The 15,123-nt window shown below is 36.5% G+C and overlaps 1 protein-coding gene across 1 annotated transcript; it reads right to left on the reverse strand.

Annotated features, from left to right (window-relative positions):
* Window positions 1–4,878: 4,878 nt before the first annotated feature.
* On the reverse strand, window positions 4,879–14,149 carry Hspa13 (heat shock protein 70kDa family, member 13). The gene is made up of 5 exons (XM_013034890.1): window positions 14,074–14,149; window positions 12,239–12,579; window positions 10,037–10,250; window positions 8,323–8,490; window positions 4,879–6,411 (listed from the first exon to the last, which is right to left on the reverse strand). The coding sequence occupies exons 1-5, from the start codon at window positions 14,096–14,098 to the stop codon at window positions 5,747–5,749; spliced, it is 1,413 nt and encodes a 470-aa protein (XP_012890344.1). The 5' UTR covers window positions 14,099–14,149; the 3' UTR covers window positions 4,879–5,746.
* Window positions 14,150–15,123: the final 974 nt, after the last annotated feature.

Genomic DNA, 15,123 nt, shown 5'->3' on the forward strand with positions numbered 1-15,123 from the left:
TTTTCTCACTTCCATTTCTGCATGCTTTCTCCGTATTGCTTAAAGTGCTAAATGACATTTTTCCTTTTCATGTCTCTGGAGTAACTTCCTTACTGAAGTGTACTTTATTTTCCTCTTCACACTGGTCTGTTGAACATGTATCTTTTCTGTGCTCACATTTGTCTTAGTTGCTCACATTATAGCAATCATATTCCTTGGTATTTTTTTAAGTCTGTTTCCCTTGCTAGAAAAAAAGCTATTCCTAGGCAAGTACTCAGATCTTCTCCTCCACTTTTTCCTTCTTTCTCTTCTTCTTCTTGAAAAGTTTTTAAGATTTATTTTTTTTTAATTTTTAAAAAATACTTTCCATTCTTGTTGCTGTACTAGAATACTGGAATATACTTTCCATTCTTGTTGCTGTACTAGAATACTGGAATATAATTTCCATTTTATTCTGAATTAGGTCATCCCTACGCTGCAAATGACCCCAATTGCTTTATCATCTTTGAATCATAGAGTTTTAGTTTTAAGACTTTCATACATTGATACTCAACAAATGTTTGTAGAATGGTAAGCATGCATTTAAGAGCAACATAATGTATGTACGTGTGTGTGTGTGTGTGTGTGTGTGTGTGTGTGTGTGTGTGTGTATCCGGGGTGTGTTCAGCTTTTATACAACTTATGAAATGATGGAGTAATCAGCTGAAAATATTTTCTTTAGTTACTTTTTGTTAATAAAGCATTTTGGTATTAAATGAAATTTATAAACTGATTTATTTTAAAATAATGTGTTACAGTATTTGTGGTTTGCCTGGATATAAAAACAGCATTTCCCTGGAATATCCACTTTTGGTCTGTATGTCTCTCAGTGACGTGTGCATCAGCTGCTATATAGCCATGAGTAGAATGCTGGTTTGTAACACTAACAATATTTTAGAGGAATCTTTCATTACACGTGTTTATGCAATAGAGGGTATATGTTTGAATCACTTTTCAAATCTGAAGCGTACAGAGCTGGGAATGTGGCTTAGTGGTAGAGTGCTTGTCTAGCATGCATGAAGCCCTGGGTTTGATTCCTCAGTACCACATAAACAGAAAAAGCCAGAAGTGGCACAGTGGCTCAAATGGAAGAGTGCTAGACTTTAGCAAAAGAACCTTAGACAGTGCCCAGGCCCTGAGTTCAAGTCCCAGGACTGGAAAAAAAAATGAAGCATACAAATTTCAGTTATTTATCCTTCAAGATGAATTGTATGTACAAGACTTGCTTCAATTACTGAAGGTATTTGTGAAAATTGCCTTAACTATAAAACCCTAAAATCTCCTCCAATTAAGGCTGTATGCTATTTGAAACATCCTGGCTTCACAATCTCTGGTGTTTGTAATATTGAGTAAATATCTACTGAATCCATTCATGATGAAAAGGTAAGTTTCATGAAACAAGTAATTTTAAAAAGCTGATTGGCTTCTTTTGTTGTCTACTATGTGACCAGGGTTACCTAGTTTTTATTTATAAAATGACTACTTGGAGCTTAAAAATCAGTTTCTCAGACAATAGTCTGTCATTATATCATGAGTGTTAATACACTGTAAGAATGAATAGCATGAATGTAAAATAGGTCATGACTGGCAATGTGTGACATTGGAGGGCAACAGGAACTAGACATGCATATTGAGATGACTTCAGTCATTATTCTCTCCAAACAACACTGCTGAGTATCTGTGCAACATTTTTTAGGTAACAAAGTATTTTGGAGTGTGTGACCTATGGAGGTAATAGCATTGGTTTTATAGATCTAACAGACACCAATTATTGTTGCTTATGCTTCATACAGTCTTGAAAACTATTTTCTTCATATATTTTGTCTGATTTCTTTTAGTTGCTATAGGTAGGAAGAAAAATTGGTTCCTTTTCAAGTGTGTGGCCAGAAGTGAAAGTACAAGGACAATTTGACTAAATGTCTAATCACATACTAAAAGTCACATGAAAATAAAATAATTAAGAAATAAAAAATTAAGAAAAACAAAGAACCAAGTATAAACAACAGAGGTGCAGCTTCACATGTCTTCCAACAAAAAAGTAATGCAGGGAAAGATATCTGTATAATTCAAACAGTTTTAAAAGGGCCTGTGTTTCCACCTAGCATGTTAATTTACTTCTAAGAATTGTTACATGTCTATAGCTGAAAGCTGGCAATTTTTAAAGGGATATTGCCACTCCAAAAAATATGCATGTATATTCTAAAAGTAACCCTACATATATTTATATGCAAGACTTTCCAACCATGCCAAGGTTTAATTAGAATTAATGACTGAGATCCTGTTTCAATTACAGGAGCAACATGAAAGGTTGCCTCACTCAAGGTCTGTAGATAATAAAAATGTCACTATTATTGCTCACTGAGTTGAATCCTTCAAAAGGGTGTTTTAAATAGCTATGAAGAAATCCTATGAAATAGTCAAAGAGGGATCAAGTCTATTGTCTTTAAAGGTTCATTTTAAGACAATAATCAAAGGGATTTTTTAAAAGGAAAAAGTATATATTGTAGCTTTTGCTCAAAAGAATTTCATAAACTTTAATACAAACTCAAAAGTATGTATGAACCAGAGGATGATTTTAGTGTTATATAACTATACAGATCAAATTAGTTACTAGCTTTTATCACTAAAGGCACAAGCCATGAGTTGTTACTAGGAATTCTAAAGATACTGTTAGTGTGGTGCAGGAACTGCCTCTTCTCAACTAGTGAAGTATGTAAAAAAATGTATCAGAAGCTCCAGTCAGGATGCAGGCAATGTACACTTGTAGAAGTAAGCAGTATCTAGAGAGGTTTGGGCAAGTATTCAGTCAGCTCTATTCTCACCTTGTATTTTATCCACACTAGAAAGGTATACTTTTTTCTTTCTATATGGTGTATTCGAGGGGTCTATGGGGGGGGGGAGCAGGTAATAGAACTCCAGGGGAAAAGGGTGAAAAATCATAGCAGTAGAACTCACTGGACACTGAAGAAAGTGAACGATGTAACTTTTGAGTGGAGCTAGGAGGGAGGGACTAGGAGAGAGTGAGGGAAGGAGACACTGGAAGGAAGGAATATAGTCATTACCTGACCTATGTAACTGTAATCCCACTGCAATCACCTTTACAATAAATAAATAATAATTTAAAAAAATGTGTACTCTAAGTTTTCAATGGAAAATAAGGTGTTCAGTTTTTAAAGCAAACTGTAAAATGGTATTTATTTGCATTATAATGTGAATGACTGCATACACAAATTTCAGAGGCACAATCGTTCTGCACAATAACAAATTGTCAGTACATATTATGCACAGTTAGGTCTTTTGTTACATGAGTGGTGTGAGTGAAAACAGTACCAAAACATTCCTGAAACAAAAATAAATTACTCATTCACATAGTCTAATCGTAAAAGACAACTACTAGCCAAAGACTACTAGCCAATGTATAACTAAAAAGCTTGTTTTATGAAAACTAACCAGAATGATATTCATAAATGATCTTTTTTAGGATATTCTTATTTTATATATAAACTACATTGATGATAAGACATATATATATGTATGTCCCTAAAGAATTAGTGACAATAGAAATTCCCTCATTTAAAAAAAAAAGGTGTAGCTATATTAGAGAATATGCTAAACCACTGCCACAAAATTCCAACACTGCCATTCTATTTTTGACACAAATTTAATTTCCAATGTTTGTATGTTTAGCTGCCATGTTTTACAAAACATCTTCTTTTAAAAGGTGCCAAATAGTTAACAGACAATCTTGAACCACACCAAAAATACCTGACTAAGTCAAGTTTTTTTGTAAGATCTTAAAATGCTTCATATTAAAGCTGATACTGTATGTAGAGATTCTGAGATAATTCAACACTTTTTGCTTATAGATACTTTTTAAATTTTTAAATCTATTAATAAAGAATTATACAAAATCTAAGAGAGCACATGAATATCTTCATAATGCAGTGAAGGAGTCATCTTTGGCATTTCTCCATTCGTTCTAAAATAAAATAGTTCCTACCTTTTCTATCAATCTACTACAGACATTTTCTGTACACAAAATGTATTTGATTGAGATTTGACAGCAATTTTACTGCTGAGAAACATTTTTACATTTTCCTTTTTAGATTAAAACAATACTATTCAGCATCATACTATGAGAAGCTGAAATGTTTTATGTTGAAATAAGTTTACTTAGCTCTCTTTCACTGATTGGAAATTTAACAGCCTTTATCCAACACTGGATAAAGATACACGTTATATTAACAAAAACGTTAACAAGATAGTTTTTGAATATTAATGAAGCATGTCTCTATAAAAGAAAAAAATCCATGTATCTTCAAATAATATGAGCATCACAGAAACTGACTATATTTTGTTTCTTGGTCCTTGTGGCTTCTCTTAGAGGTAAAAAAGAAAAACAAATAGGTCACTTACCTCTGGGAAATGTTTCCACATTGCCAGTCCCACATTATATTTATTTCCAATCTTCACAAAGATGTTATTTTTACAACATGCTAACTTTATGGCTGAAAATAATCTGATTGTAACTATTTTAAAACAATAATGAAATAATAGAGCTCTTAACAGTAGAGCACATTTTCTTCATTCAAAATCAAATACGATTAAAAATCTTTTAGTAAAGCTCAATCAAATAACATCTGGAAGCTTAAACAGTTATTTTTTTCCAGAACTAAAGAAATAAAAACAGTAGGTAATTAGGGCTAAGAATGTGGCTTAGTGGTAGAGTGCTTGCCTAGAATGCATGAAGCCCTGGGTTTGAGCCTCAGTACCACATAAACAGAAAAGGCCAGAAGTGTCGCTGTGGCTCAAGTGGAAGAGTACTAGTCTTGACCTAAAGAAGCTCAGGGACAGTGCCCAGGCCCTAAGTTCAAGCCCCAGGACTGGCAAAAACAAAAACAAAACACAAAACAAAAATATTAGGTAACTAATGTTGCAAAGGTTATGGATAACAAAATTGCAATGGCTTTTATATGACATTAACACATTAAATGTAATTAATATTCCCCCACTGTTTTCTAACTAGACAGAACTATGGAAATCCAAGCAAAGAATGATGCACAGGAGATGAAGGAACTGTAATACAAATTAGGGTTTCCACTAGCTGGCATAGAGAAATTTGAATAAATTAATAGCTATCTTAGAAACAGAATAAACTGATCTACTGAAATAAATTAATCTGGAGAATGTAGACTACAGGAATGCATCATGTAATCCGATACTGAATTTGTCACATTAACTTTGTAACATGGCAGTTACTGAGTCTTGGATATGCAGCTTAATACTGCTCTCTCCCAGCCAATGTAAATACATCACATCAACACTGTCCTACAAGTACAGGTCACATTACCAGCTCTTACTAATACAATTAAGTAAGAATGGAGAACCTTATCATTGGCACTCTTTAGGGTTTACAGAACATGTTAAGCACATATGGTTACCTTCTTCCAAAATCTAGAAAATATAGCCACCAGTGCTCCCTAGGTAAGAATTTTGAGTCAACTCTTAATTACTTGATAAGTATTTGTTACAATGACACTTCTCCAAGATTAAAGAGAATCAATTCGGTCACATTCAATTCTCAATCAAAATATTAGCCAAAATTCTCCTGTATGGAAAGGTTGCTTTCTAAGTAAATCTGTGAAACCCTTGCATTTTGGGCAGAGGTGGTCAATAACAGGAAGAGATGATCAGAAAAGATAACAAATGATCACCATTCCTTCTGCATTTAGTTGAAGTTGGTTTTTTGTAAATGCTTATTGGGAATTTCTAAAGCACTGACTTGGAGCGGCCAAGAGCCTCCATCAATCCCTGCTTGGATGGCCACTCCTGTCACCACGGCCAGGTCGGGGTCTACGGATGTGTTGGGATCCTTCCCAAAGAACTCCTTAATGAGTTGGCGGATTCGCGGAATACGAGTAGAGCCCCCAACCAAAACCACCTCATCAATCTCAGTCCTGTCCAGGTGGCCTTCCTTTAACACTTGTCGGATTGGCACAAGTATTTTCTGAAAGAGATCTTCATTAAGGGTATCAAAGAGCTTCCGCGATATTTCTGTTTCAAACAAGACCTGACTTTTCCCATGCTCCTTTTTAGAAAGGCCAGGAGTAAGCAGTTTAGCATTGTGTCCGTCCGCTGGGGTAAGGAGAGCCTGGGGCGGCTCAGTGTCACTAAGCTGGGGTTCCTTTTGGTCCTTTTCTTCCACCGTTAGTAATACTGACATCTTGGCAGACTGTTGAAGAGTCAGATTTAATTTGACCATTTCCACAGCTTGACTTAATCTGTGGATTTCCTCTTTCCTAGAGGGGATGAAGCCATACGTCTGATAGATCTGCTTATGTAAGTACTGAAGCAGCCTTTGATTGAAGTCTTGTCCTCCAAGTTTATTGTTTCCTGAGTGGACAATAAAAGAGTCTGAATTATACTTGTAGATAAATAAATGTGTCTGTATGTATATATTTTTGTACATACAAAATTATTCTAAGAATATCTAAATATATTCTAAGAATAAAAATTCCCTTGTTTAATATGTTTTTATTCATAGATATACTGATTTAAAGCAGTGTACATAAGAGTACACCAGGTACTTAGTAGACAGAGACAGGGTAGTTTGGGGAAAAACTGTTAGACCTAATGTCAAAGAAGAAGCTGGGAGTAGGGGTACACACATCCAACCCCAACAATGTGGATGATGGAGGTAAAAGATCACAGTCTAAGGCCAGCCCGGGCCAAACACGTATGACTGTATGGGAAAATAACTAAAAGCAAAAAGGGCTAGAAATGTGGCTCAAGTTGTATAGCATTTGCCTAGCAGCACAGGCCCTGAGTTTAGAACTCTGAAAGAGAGGGAAAATACAAAACAAAAAGCTTCACAAAAACAGTACACAGAGGAAGCAACACTTTTGAATGACATGAAAGGAAGTGTTATCAACTAATTATTGTAACATGAGACTGAATTTAGAAACAGTAAATATCACCACTCTCAATAGGAGAAACTGCATTCTGTAATTAAAAAGTACTACTAGATACTTATTTTCATAAAGGGTAAATGAGTCCAGCAGAAAAGAACAATATAATATAAATACCCAGCATTCATCTTCACTCAAAAGAAGAGTTTGAAGCGGGGTGCTGGTGGCTCACACCTGTAATCCTAGCTACTCAGGAGGCTGAGATCTGAGGATGGCAGTTCAAAGCCAGCCCGGGCAAGGAAGTCCATGAGACTCTTTATCTCCAATTAACCACCAGAAAATCGAAAGTGGTACTGTGGCTCAAGTAGTAGATAACTAGCCTTGAGCTAACCTCTGGGACAGTGCCCAGGCCAGAGTTCAAGACCCACAACCAACAAAAAAAAAGAGTTTGAGTAAAAGAAAAAAATATATAGTACACCAACAACACTATAATGTTACAGCTCAATTTTCAATACAGGCTAATTCTTCAACCTAAATTAAACTAAGCAAAATCTTAAAAAAAAATGTTTTCAAGTAAATTTAGTGTTGGGTAACACTAATTTTAGATTTCCTTAAAATATCTTAAACAAATGAAATGAACTGATTACCTAAACATTTAAATTTTTCTTCCTTTCTGTTCCCTTCACCATCACCAGAAAATTCTACTGGTTTTGAGGCCTACAGCTAATGTTTGACTGACATGATGCCTACTTTGGTTTTTCTTTTTGATGGGAGAATGAATTACTATTTTATATGGCAACAATACTTAAGAGTTTCAATAGCTGGTTTGTAGATTCCTTAGAATCTTCTACAGTAAAGAATTATGTCATCTATGAGTAGAGAAACATTTGTTTGTTGATGTTTATGTCTTTCTTTTTTCTTGTTCTATTGCAATGTCTACAACTTTCAACATAGTGGACATCCTTTCCTTGCTCCTGAGATTTAGTCTTTCATTACTAAGTATGACATAAATGCTAAGTTTACTGTGGATACCTATTATTAGGCGTCCATTTTGCAGAGTGATAATTGTCCTGAATGGCAACTGAATTCAATCAGATTATTCTTCTGCATCTAAAGAAAGTACTAAACTAATTATGGCTTTCCTGTTTTATGTTGCAATTGTAAATTCATTAGTAGATTTTTGATTGTTAAACTGACTTTCCATCACTGGAATACACTTATCCACCCATTTTTTTACACTTAAAAATGTTGTTATAAAGATACAGAGAACATTACAAATAATATATACCAAAAACTTCCAGATAAAGTCCAGTATTCTGAAAGTCAATTTGTTACATGATAGGTATGTTGAAGAAGCCATTGCTTGAACATCCATCTCTCTCTGTACCCCTCTTACCAGACATGGCTCGCGTAAGAAACATTCCTCCTTGTTTGTTCAGTAATGACACATCTAGGGTTCCTCCACCCAAGTCTATAACCAAGACATGGAAGACATCAGATTTGTGGAGACCATATGCCATCGCTGCTGCTGTGGGCTCGTTTATTACCCTCAGGATCTTTAGTCCTAGATGTGTGGGAATAAAGAACAATCCATGAAAATTCCTCCCCATTCAACTTTATAGCATGCTTATTTCTTCTATGATATGAGTACTGTTGAATAAAAATTAGAACAGTCAAGGATTTTCTTTTTTCTTTCATTCTTTCTTTCTTTTTTTATTTTGTTGGTCATGGAGCCTGAACTCTGGCTCTTCAGCTCAAGGCTAGTGCTCTGCCACTTGAGCCACAGCACCACTTCTGGCTTTTCCTGCTTATGTGGTACTGAGGAATTGAACCCAGGGCCTCATGCATGCAGGGCAAGCACTCTACCACTGAGCCACCTTCCTAGCTCCAGTCAAGGATTTTCTAAATGATATCATTACAATTACTCCAAGAGTATTATATAATAAAACTCCAGATTTAGTAAAATAAGTATACTTTATTAATTCATATTTTCAAAAATATCATCATTTTTGTATCCATATTCAACTGAGGAACATAGGAGAAACAATATATAATTGTTATGGGAATAAGAAATTTTTATCTTATCTTGAATAGGCAAAAGGCTAGTCCCTGAACAAAAGTTCTGCTTTAGATTAACTTTCACATTAAAAGAGTAGCTTGCAAAGTAATATGGCATTATATTTCATAGCAATAGAACATTCCAACTCTGAAGAATTCTTATAAATATAACACCTTCATTTTAGCTCTCCAATTTCATTTCTATGTTTTGGCTGCACTGGCCAATTCTCTATCTTCTTACCATCAAATGGCCACTTAATGAGTGTGGCATTGGTTGTTTCCTACATGTGTATTCATGGGTAAGAGCTCACTTCCTTCAACTCATTTTAAATGTCATGTTTTCAAGGAGATACTCAACAAGATCATTACAAACCTGCAAGCCCCTCATTCTCTGACCATCACCTGGGTCCTGTCTCCTGTTCTTTCCTTGACAGCATGTTACTTTCTGATACACACTTTATCACTGATTCTTAAGCATGGGGAATTCTATCTCCAGGAAACATGGCAATGAATCATTTGACTGTCATCACTCGGTGGGAGAGAATGCAGCTAATAACTAGTGAGTATAGGCTATGGATATTGCTAAATATTCTGTATCCAACCCCAAATATCACTAAAACTAAAGTTAAGAAGCTCTGTGATAATCTCATAGTTTATATTATTCTGTTTCCCTCTTGTTCACATAAAAGATGATTTTATCTATTTTATTTGCTAAGGCACTCAATATTTCAAAGTATTCAAAGAATTGTTTCACCTCAGATTTTTTTGAAAAAATAACCCTAACATTAAGGAAAATTTGAAAAAAGAATTCCTCACTAGATGAATCCCAGTTCTTTGAGAATGTGTCATATGCCTATCTGATGCTTGTTCTAAAGAAACATTTTATATTATGCTATAAAGCTAATATAATTATCCTTTACAAAACTCCAAAATAACCTAATTTGCCTCTCTCTTTTGAAATTTGATTATGTTCCTACAGTTCCATAATTTACACAGCACTGAATCTTACTTGTAAAGATTTTCAAGCTTTAACAAAATGTTGGTGCTGTTACCTGCAAGGTTGGCAGCCTCAATTGTCGAATTTCTCTGTTTCAGGTCAAACTCTGCTGGTACAGAAATGACAGCATTGGCAACTTGCATCCCAAGATAATCCTCTGCCATCTCCTTTAATTTCAGTAACAGTCGGGAGCCAATATACTCTGGGGAAACGGTGATGGTTTCATTACTTGTCACAGAAAATTCTGCCATCCCATTTTTGTGTAAAACCTGTAAGAATTGAAAACAGCAACAAAAAAGGGGGGTATAAAGTGTGTATGTTCTTCCATACATACATATATATATACTTACACATACATACCTACTCTACTCAAAAACTTGAGAAATATTAACCTAAATTATAAACCTCAACCTTTGCAATGTTATAAAATTTACTATAATCTATAATCTATACAATATAGTTGTCAAAATTAGATCTGATTAAACATTACATTGTAAAAAACATAAATCCACAGTTTTCAGTATAAAATCCATCATGAAGCAAATACTTGGAATGTAGGATATTCTCACTATTTATTTAATGAGAGAATAAATGATGAATACAGGAGACTCCCCCCTATTTCTAAGAGGACCATGTTCTAAAACCCCTACTGGATGCATTTTCCCTGAAATAAACACTTTGCAGCTTCTCTTTGGCATATCCAAATCACTATTATCACTACTGTTGGGCTCTGGGGTTATTAAAACATAAAATAAAGGTTTCTTGAACATAAGCACTAGCAAACTTCAAGAGTGAATCTCATAAGCAAGAAGGATATGGACTGATTAGCATGCGGGCAGCATATACATTAGGTAAACTGCATGCACTTGGTGGGATGGGATAGGATGGTGCAAAATTGCATTATGCTATTCAGAGTGGCGTGCGATTTAAAATCTGTTAACTAACTGTATTTCTGGAATTTTCTATTTAATATTTTCAGCCAGTAGTTGACTGTGGGTAACTTCATTGAAGTAGAAATGCAGAAAGCAAAATCAGAGTACGATTAATGCAAAAGGAATAACTACTGCTCAATCGCGTATTCCACTCAAGGATCTTCCTTTTATGTTTTTCCCCTCATACTTCTGAAAGTACTATATACCTGAGAGACATTTGTAATACCTATTAAAAACAATTATCTCACTACATTTTTTCAATCCACAAATCAAAACATTTACATTCTTTCATGAAAATACATACTCTGGCTTAATATCTTTATTTTTTTAGTGGTATATCATTTTTTAATATGTATTTTTTATTGTAAAAATACTGTACAGAGGGGTTACAGTTACATAAGCAAGGTAATGAGTCCATCTCCTATTGAGCATTGTTACACTCTCCTCTGTTTTTCCTGTACCATCCCTTCCTTCCTCACCTCCCCAACTCTCCCCACCCCACAAAGTTTTAAAGTTTGTTTTCAACATACTGTCTTGTACATTTCGTTATTACAATGGGTCATCCTGAATCCTTATTTCCGTGTTTTTTATTTCCCTTTCCCTCCCCAAATTAGAAAAATGTATATACAAGATGCAGGACACTGGAATCAAATACAGTGATAACAGGGATTGTACCATGGAGAAAGAACATACAAAGAAACAAAAAAAAATCACATAGTACATTAAAAAAATATGGAGCACTTCATGAATTAGTGTGTCATCCTTGCAATGGGGCCATGCTAATCTTCTCTGTATTGTTCCAATTTTAGTATATGTGCTGTCAAATGAGCACTTAATATCTTTCTTAATGGAGGAACACAGTAAGTAAAAACTGAATTAACTTTAAAATAAATTATCCAAGTCTTATCAATGTACCACTAATAACGAAAATTAAGATACTGATGTGATCCTACTAATTGAAATATTGTCAAATTTAGTCAGAAAAAACATATCTAGTAATCAGATCTTTTTATGTGTAAATACTATGTACATACACATACACAGAGTTGTACATAGAACTTCAACATCCTTCCTATTATTTGAAATTGCTAAGCAGATATTCTGAGGATGAAAAAGCCGGAATACAGTTACTGAGACCTAAGTCTTTGATTGTCATGGGAAGGCACTGGATTACTTCACCTTGGAGCTGCAATGGTATTCCCTGAGACAATACAACTTCCATAAAGATTAAGCTACTTAAGATATAATGATTGCAGTGTGAAACCAACACATAAATTGGAAGTGTACAAGGAAAGTACATTAATACAGACTTCAGATAATCTTACCTTAAATGGGTATCTGCCAATTTCAGCCTCCAGCTCTTCTGGGGTGAAAATCTTACCAATGAATCTTTTGGCATCATATATTGTATTTTGAGGATTTGAATCCGCCAGCTCTAAGCTTTCATATCCCACATACACATCATTATCAGTAAAGGACACCATGCTGGGTATACTGATATGACCATTTTCATCTGGAATCACCTTTACTTTTCCTGTGCCAGGATAAAACACCCCAACAGAGCAATAGGTGGTACCCAGGTCAATACCAATCACTTTTGGAGTAGGCAATGGTAAATACTGTTGTGCCAAATAGCCAGCCAACAGGAGAGTCAAAACAGCTGATCCTGGAAATAAGCAAAATAAAACATACATCTTATGGAACTACAATATTTAATTACCATTAAAAGGTCTTTTTTTAATATTGTTCTTTGAAATAAGACTAAAAGTTTTAGTCCCTAAATATTTTATAGGAGCAATAATATTTCTTTTAGACATTTTCCCATAGTATACAATGTTTATAATTAAAGGAACAACAGAAGCAAAGCAAAACAAAACAAACCCAAAAAACAAAAAAGCCCTACATTTGTGTAGCTCACTAATAGTAATAAAACAAAATTTTCAGTCCTTGTGTTGATTCTGACAAAAAACATCATATACCTGAAACAAAAGCTAGCAGGATCCAATTTTCTAGATCAATTAGTATGGAGATTTTAAAGCTTTATGAAGGATTATAATTTTCATTACTAAAATGAAATTCCATTATTGCAATTCTCCCAGCAAAGACTTTGTCATTATAAGGTTAAAACTCTTTATCCTCTACAGCCTTCTACTATTAAAAGGGATAAAATGGATACAACTAGTTTTAAAAGTTGTTGAGACGTTAAACTGTCCCTCCAGAACACAACCTAGATGTTCTATGTATTTGAAGATTAATGAAGAATGGAGAGGTAATACTTAGAGGAAAACTATCAAAGTGGATAACTTTGCTGTCATAAGGGCATCAAGCTCCTTAAAGGCACATGTTGTCCATTATTCTACACCAGCTAAAGCAGATGAGCAGCAACCACGTACAGAAAAAACAAGCGAATCTGAACCAATGGGATGCACACTGTAAACAATGAAGAAAGGCAGAGCTCTGAATTTAGGACCAATCTTATTTGGTTTCCGAAAGACTTTGTTCTATTCCTACTTACACTACCGTTACTTGCCACCCCAAACCTCAACGTGTAAGACAGCGTTAGAAATGGTTAGCTGATCATCTGCATTGTTAGCGGATCTGCATCAAGACCTGACTCAGAGAAATGAAAAACCAATGAAAAACCAATCTTTAACTCCCACTCTTCGGTTCCATCCACGAGCCCGTTTCAGAACCATTTCATCACGGTTCAGGCAGGAGAAGGCACACTTCCGAACTGGATCGTGGGGTTAGCCATCAATGCGGCCTACGTCCCTCCGACCACCAGACCTCAGCACCCCCCAGAGTCCGGAGCTCGGGATGCAGAGGGACCCCTTCCTCCACCAGGAGTCCTGGAGGTGAGTGCACATCCTCGCAGCACCCCTAAAGGCCCGGAGGCAGCCAACAATCCCAACCTGAGGTTGGATTAGTCACTGGTAAAATGGCATCCCCAACCCGAGGTCCTAACAAGGACCCCGTTCGGAGGCGCCTACCCCCAACCCCGGCCGCGAACAGAAACAAACCGCCTCTAAAGACACTTTTCTGGCATTCCTCCTGATGCGGACGCTAGATCCAGAAGGTGACACGACTATCCCTGGCGACCGTGGCCTCCTCAGACCACCCGGACGACTGCCCTAACGACAGGGAGCCCCGGCGTACTGACCTAAGATCGTCATCTCTCTGGCCATTACACTCCCGCCGAACAGGCTTGGATGACTGTACTAGACGCCAGCCTCCACGCCGCCGGCTGTTCCCTAGCCTCCTGGGAAATGTAGTCTAGCAGCTCTGAAGCAGGTGGGAAAGTCACCACTTCAACCACAATACAGACTTCAAGTACCGTGAGGCTGCGGAGCCTAAAAGACTTCTGCGTCAGCCAGTGCTAGTGACGACAGAGACTCTGTGAATGACGAGCCAATCAGGCTGAAGTGTTGCGCAGCGAGAGATTAAAAACTGGCACGTAATCAAACCTGAGGCTCTGCAGGCCAATTACAGGTAGAGTCTCTTTAGCCCTGCCTCTCCGCTATGAATTCTGGGAAATGTAGTTCCGGTCTGTCCCTCTGTGAAAGGAGGAGGAGGTAGAATAAAGATGCTTTAGGCTTTGAGGTCTCCCCAAGCAAGGCCAGGCTTGAGCGTTATTCTTTCATTCTACTTCCTTTTAAAGCCAGTTCCTTTGAGATGTTTATTCATTCAAGGCAATGACCAGAATGAGGACTTGTGCCTTTCTACTGCATTGCAAACAGCTCTGAAACTCCCGATAGGACCTTCAGGTCAACACTTTTGTTCGAATTCATATACTCATCAGTGAGTGTGATTTGTCTAAAAGTGCAAAGACACATTTTTCTTTACTATTAGTAAAATGTACCGCTAAGAACCTAAGCAATGAGCCGGGCGCTGGTGGCTCACGCCTGTAATCCTAGCTACTCAGGAGGCTGAGATCTGAGGATCGCGGTTCAAAGCCAGCCCGGGCAGGAAAGACCGTGAGACTCCCATCTCCAATAAACCACCAGAAAACCGGAAGTGGTGCTGTAGCTCAAGTGGTAGAGCGCTGGCCTTGAGCTGAAGAGCTGAGGGACAGCGCCCAGGCCCAGAGTTCAAGCCCCACGACCGACAAAAAAAAAAAAAAAAAGAACCTAAGCAAGAGTCAAACCTGGTGTCAATAAGTCAACTTGCTGTTGACCTATTGGCTTTATAGATAGCAGGTGGGTGGGTGTTG

The sequence above is a fragment of the Dipodomys ordii genome, unplaced genomic scaffold, assembly GCF_000151885.1.
Source record: "Dipodomys ordii isolate 6190 unplaced genomic scaffold, Dord_2.0 Scaffold199, whole genome shotgun sequence".
NCBI classification, from domain to species: Eukaryota; Metazoa; Chordata; class Mammalia; order Rodentia; family Heteromyidae; genus Dipodomys; species Dipodomys ordii.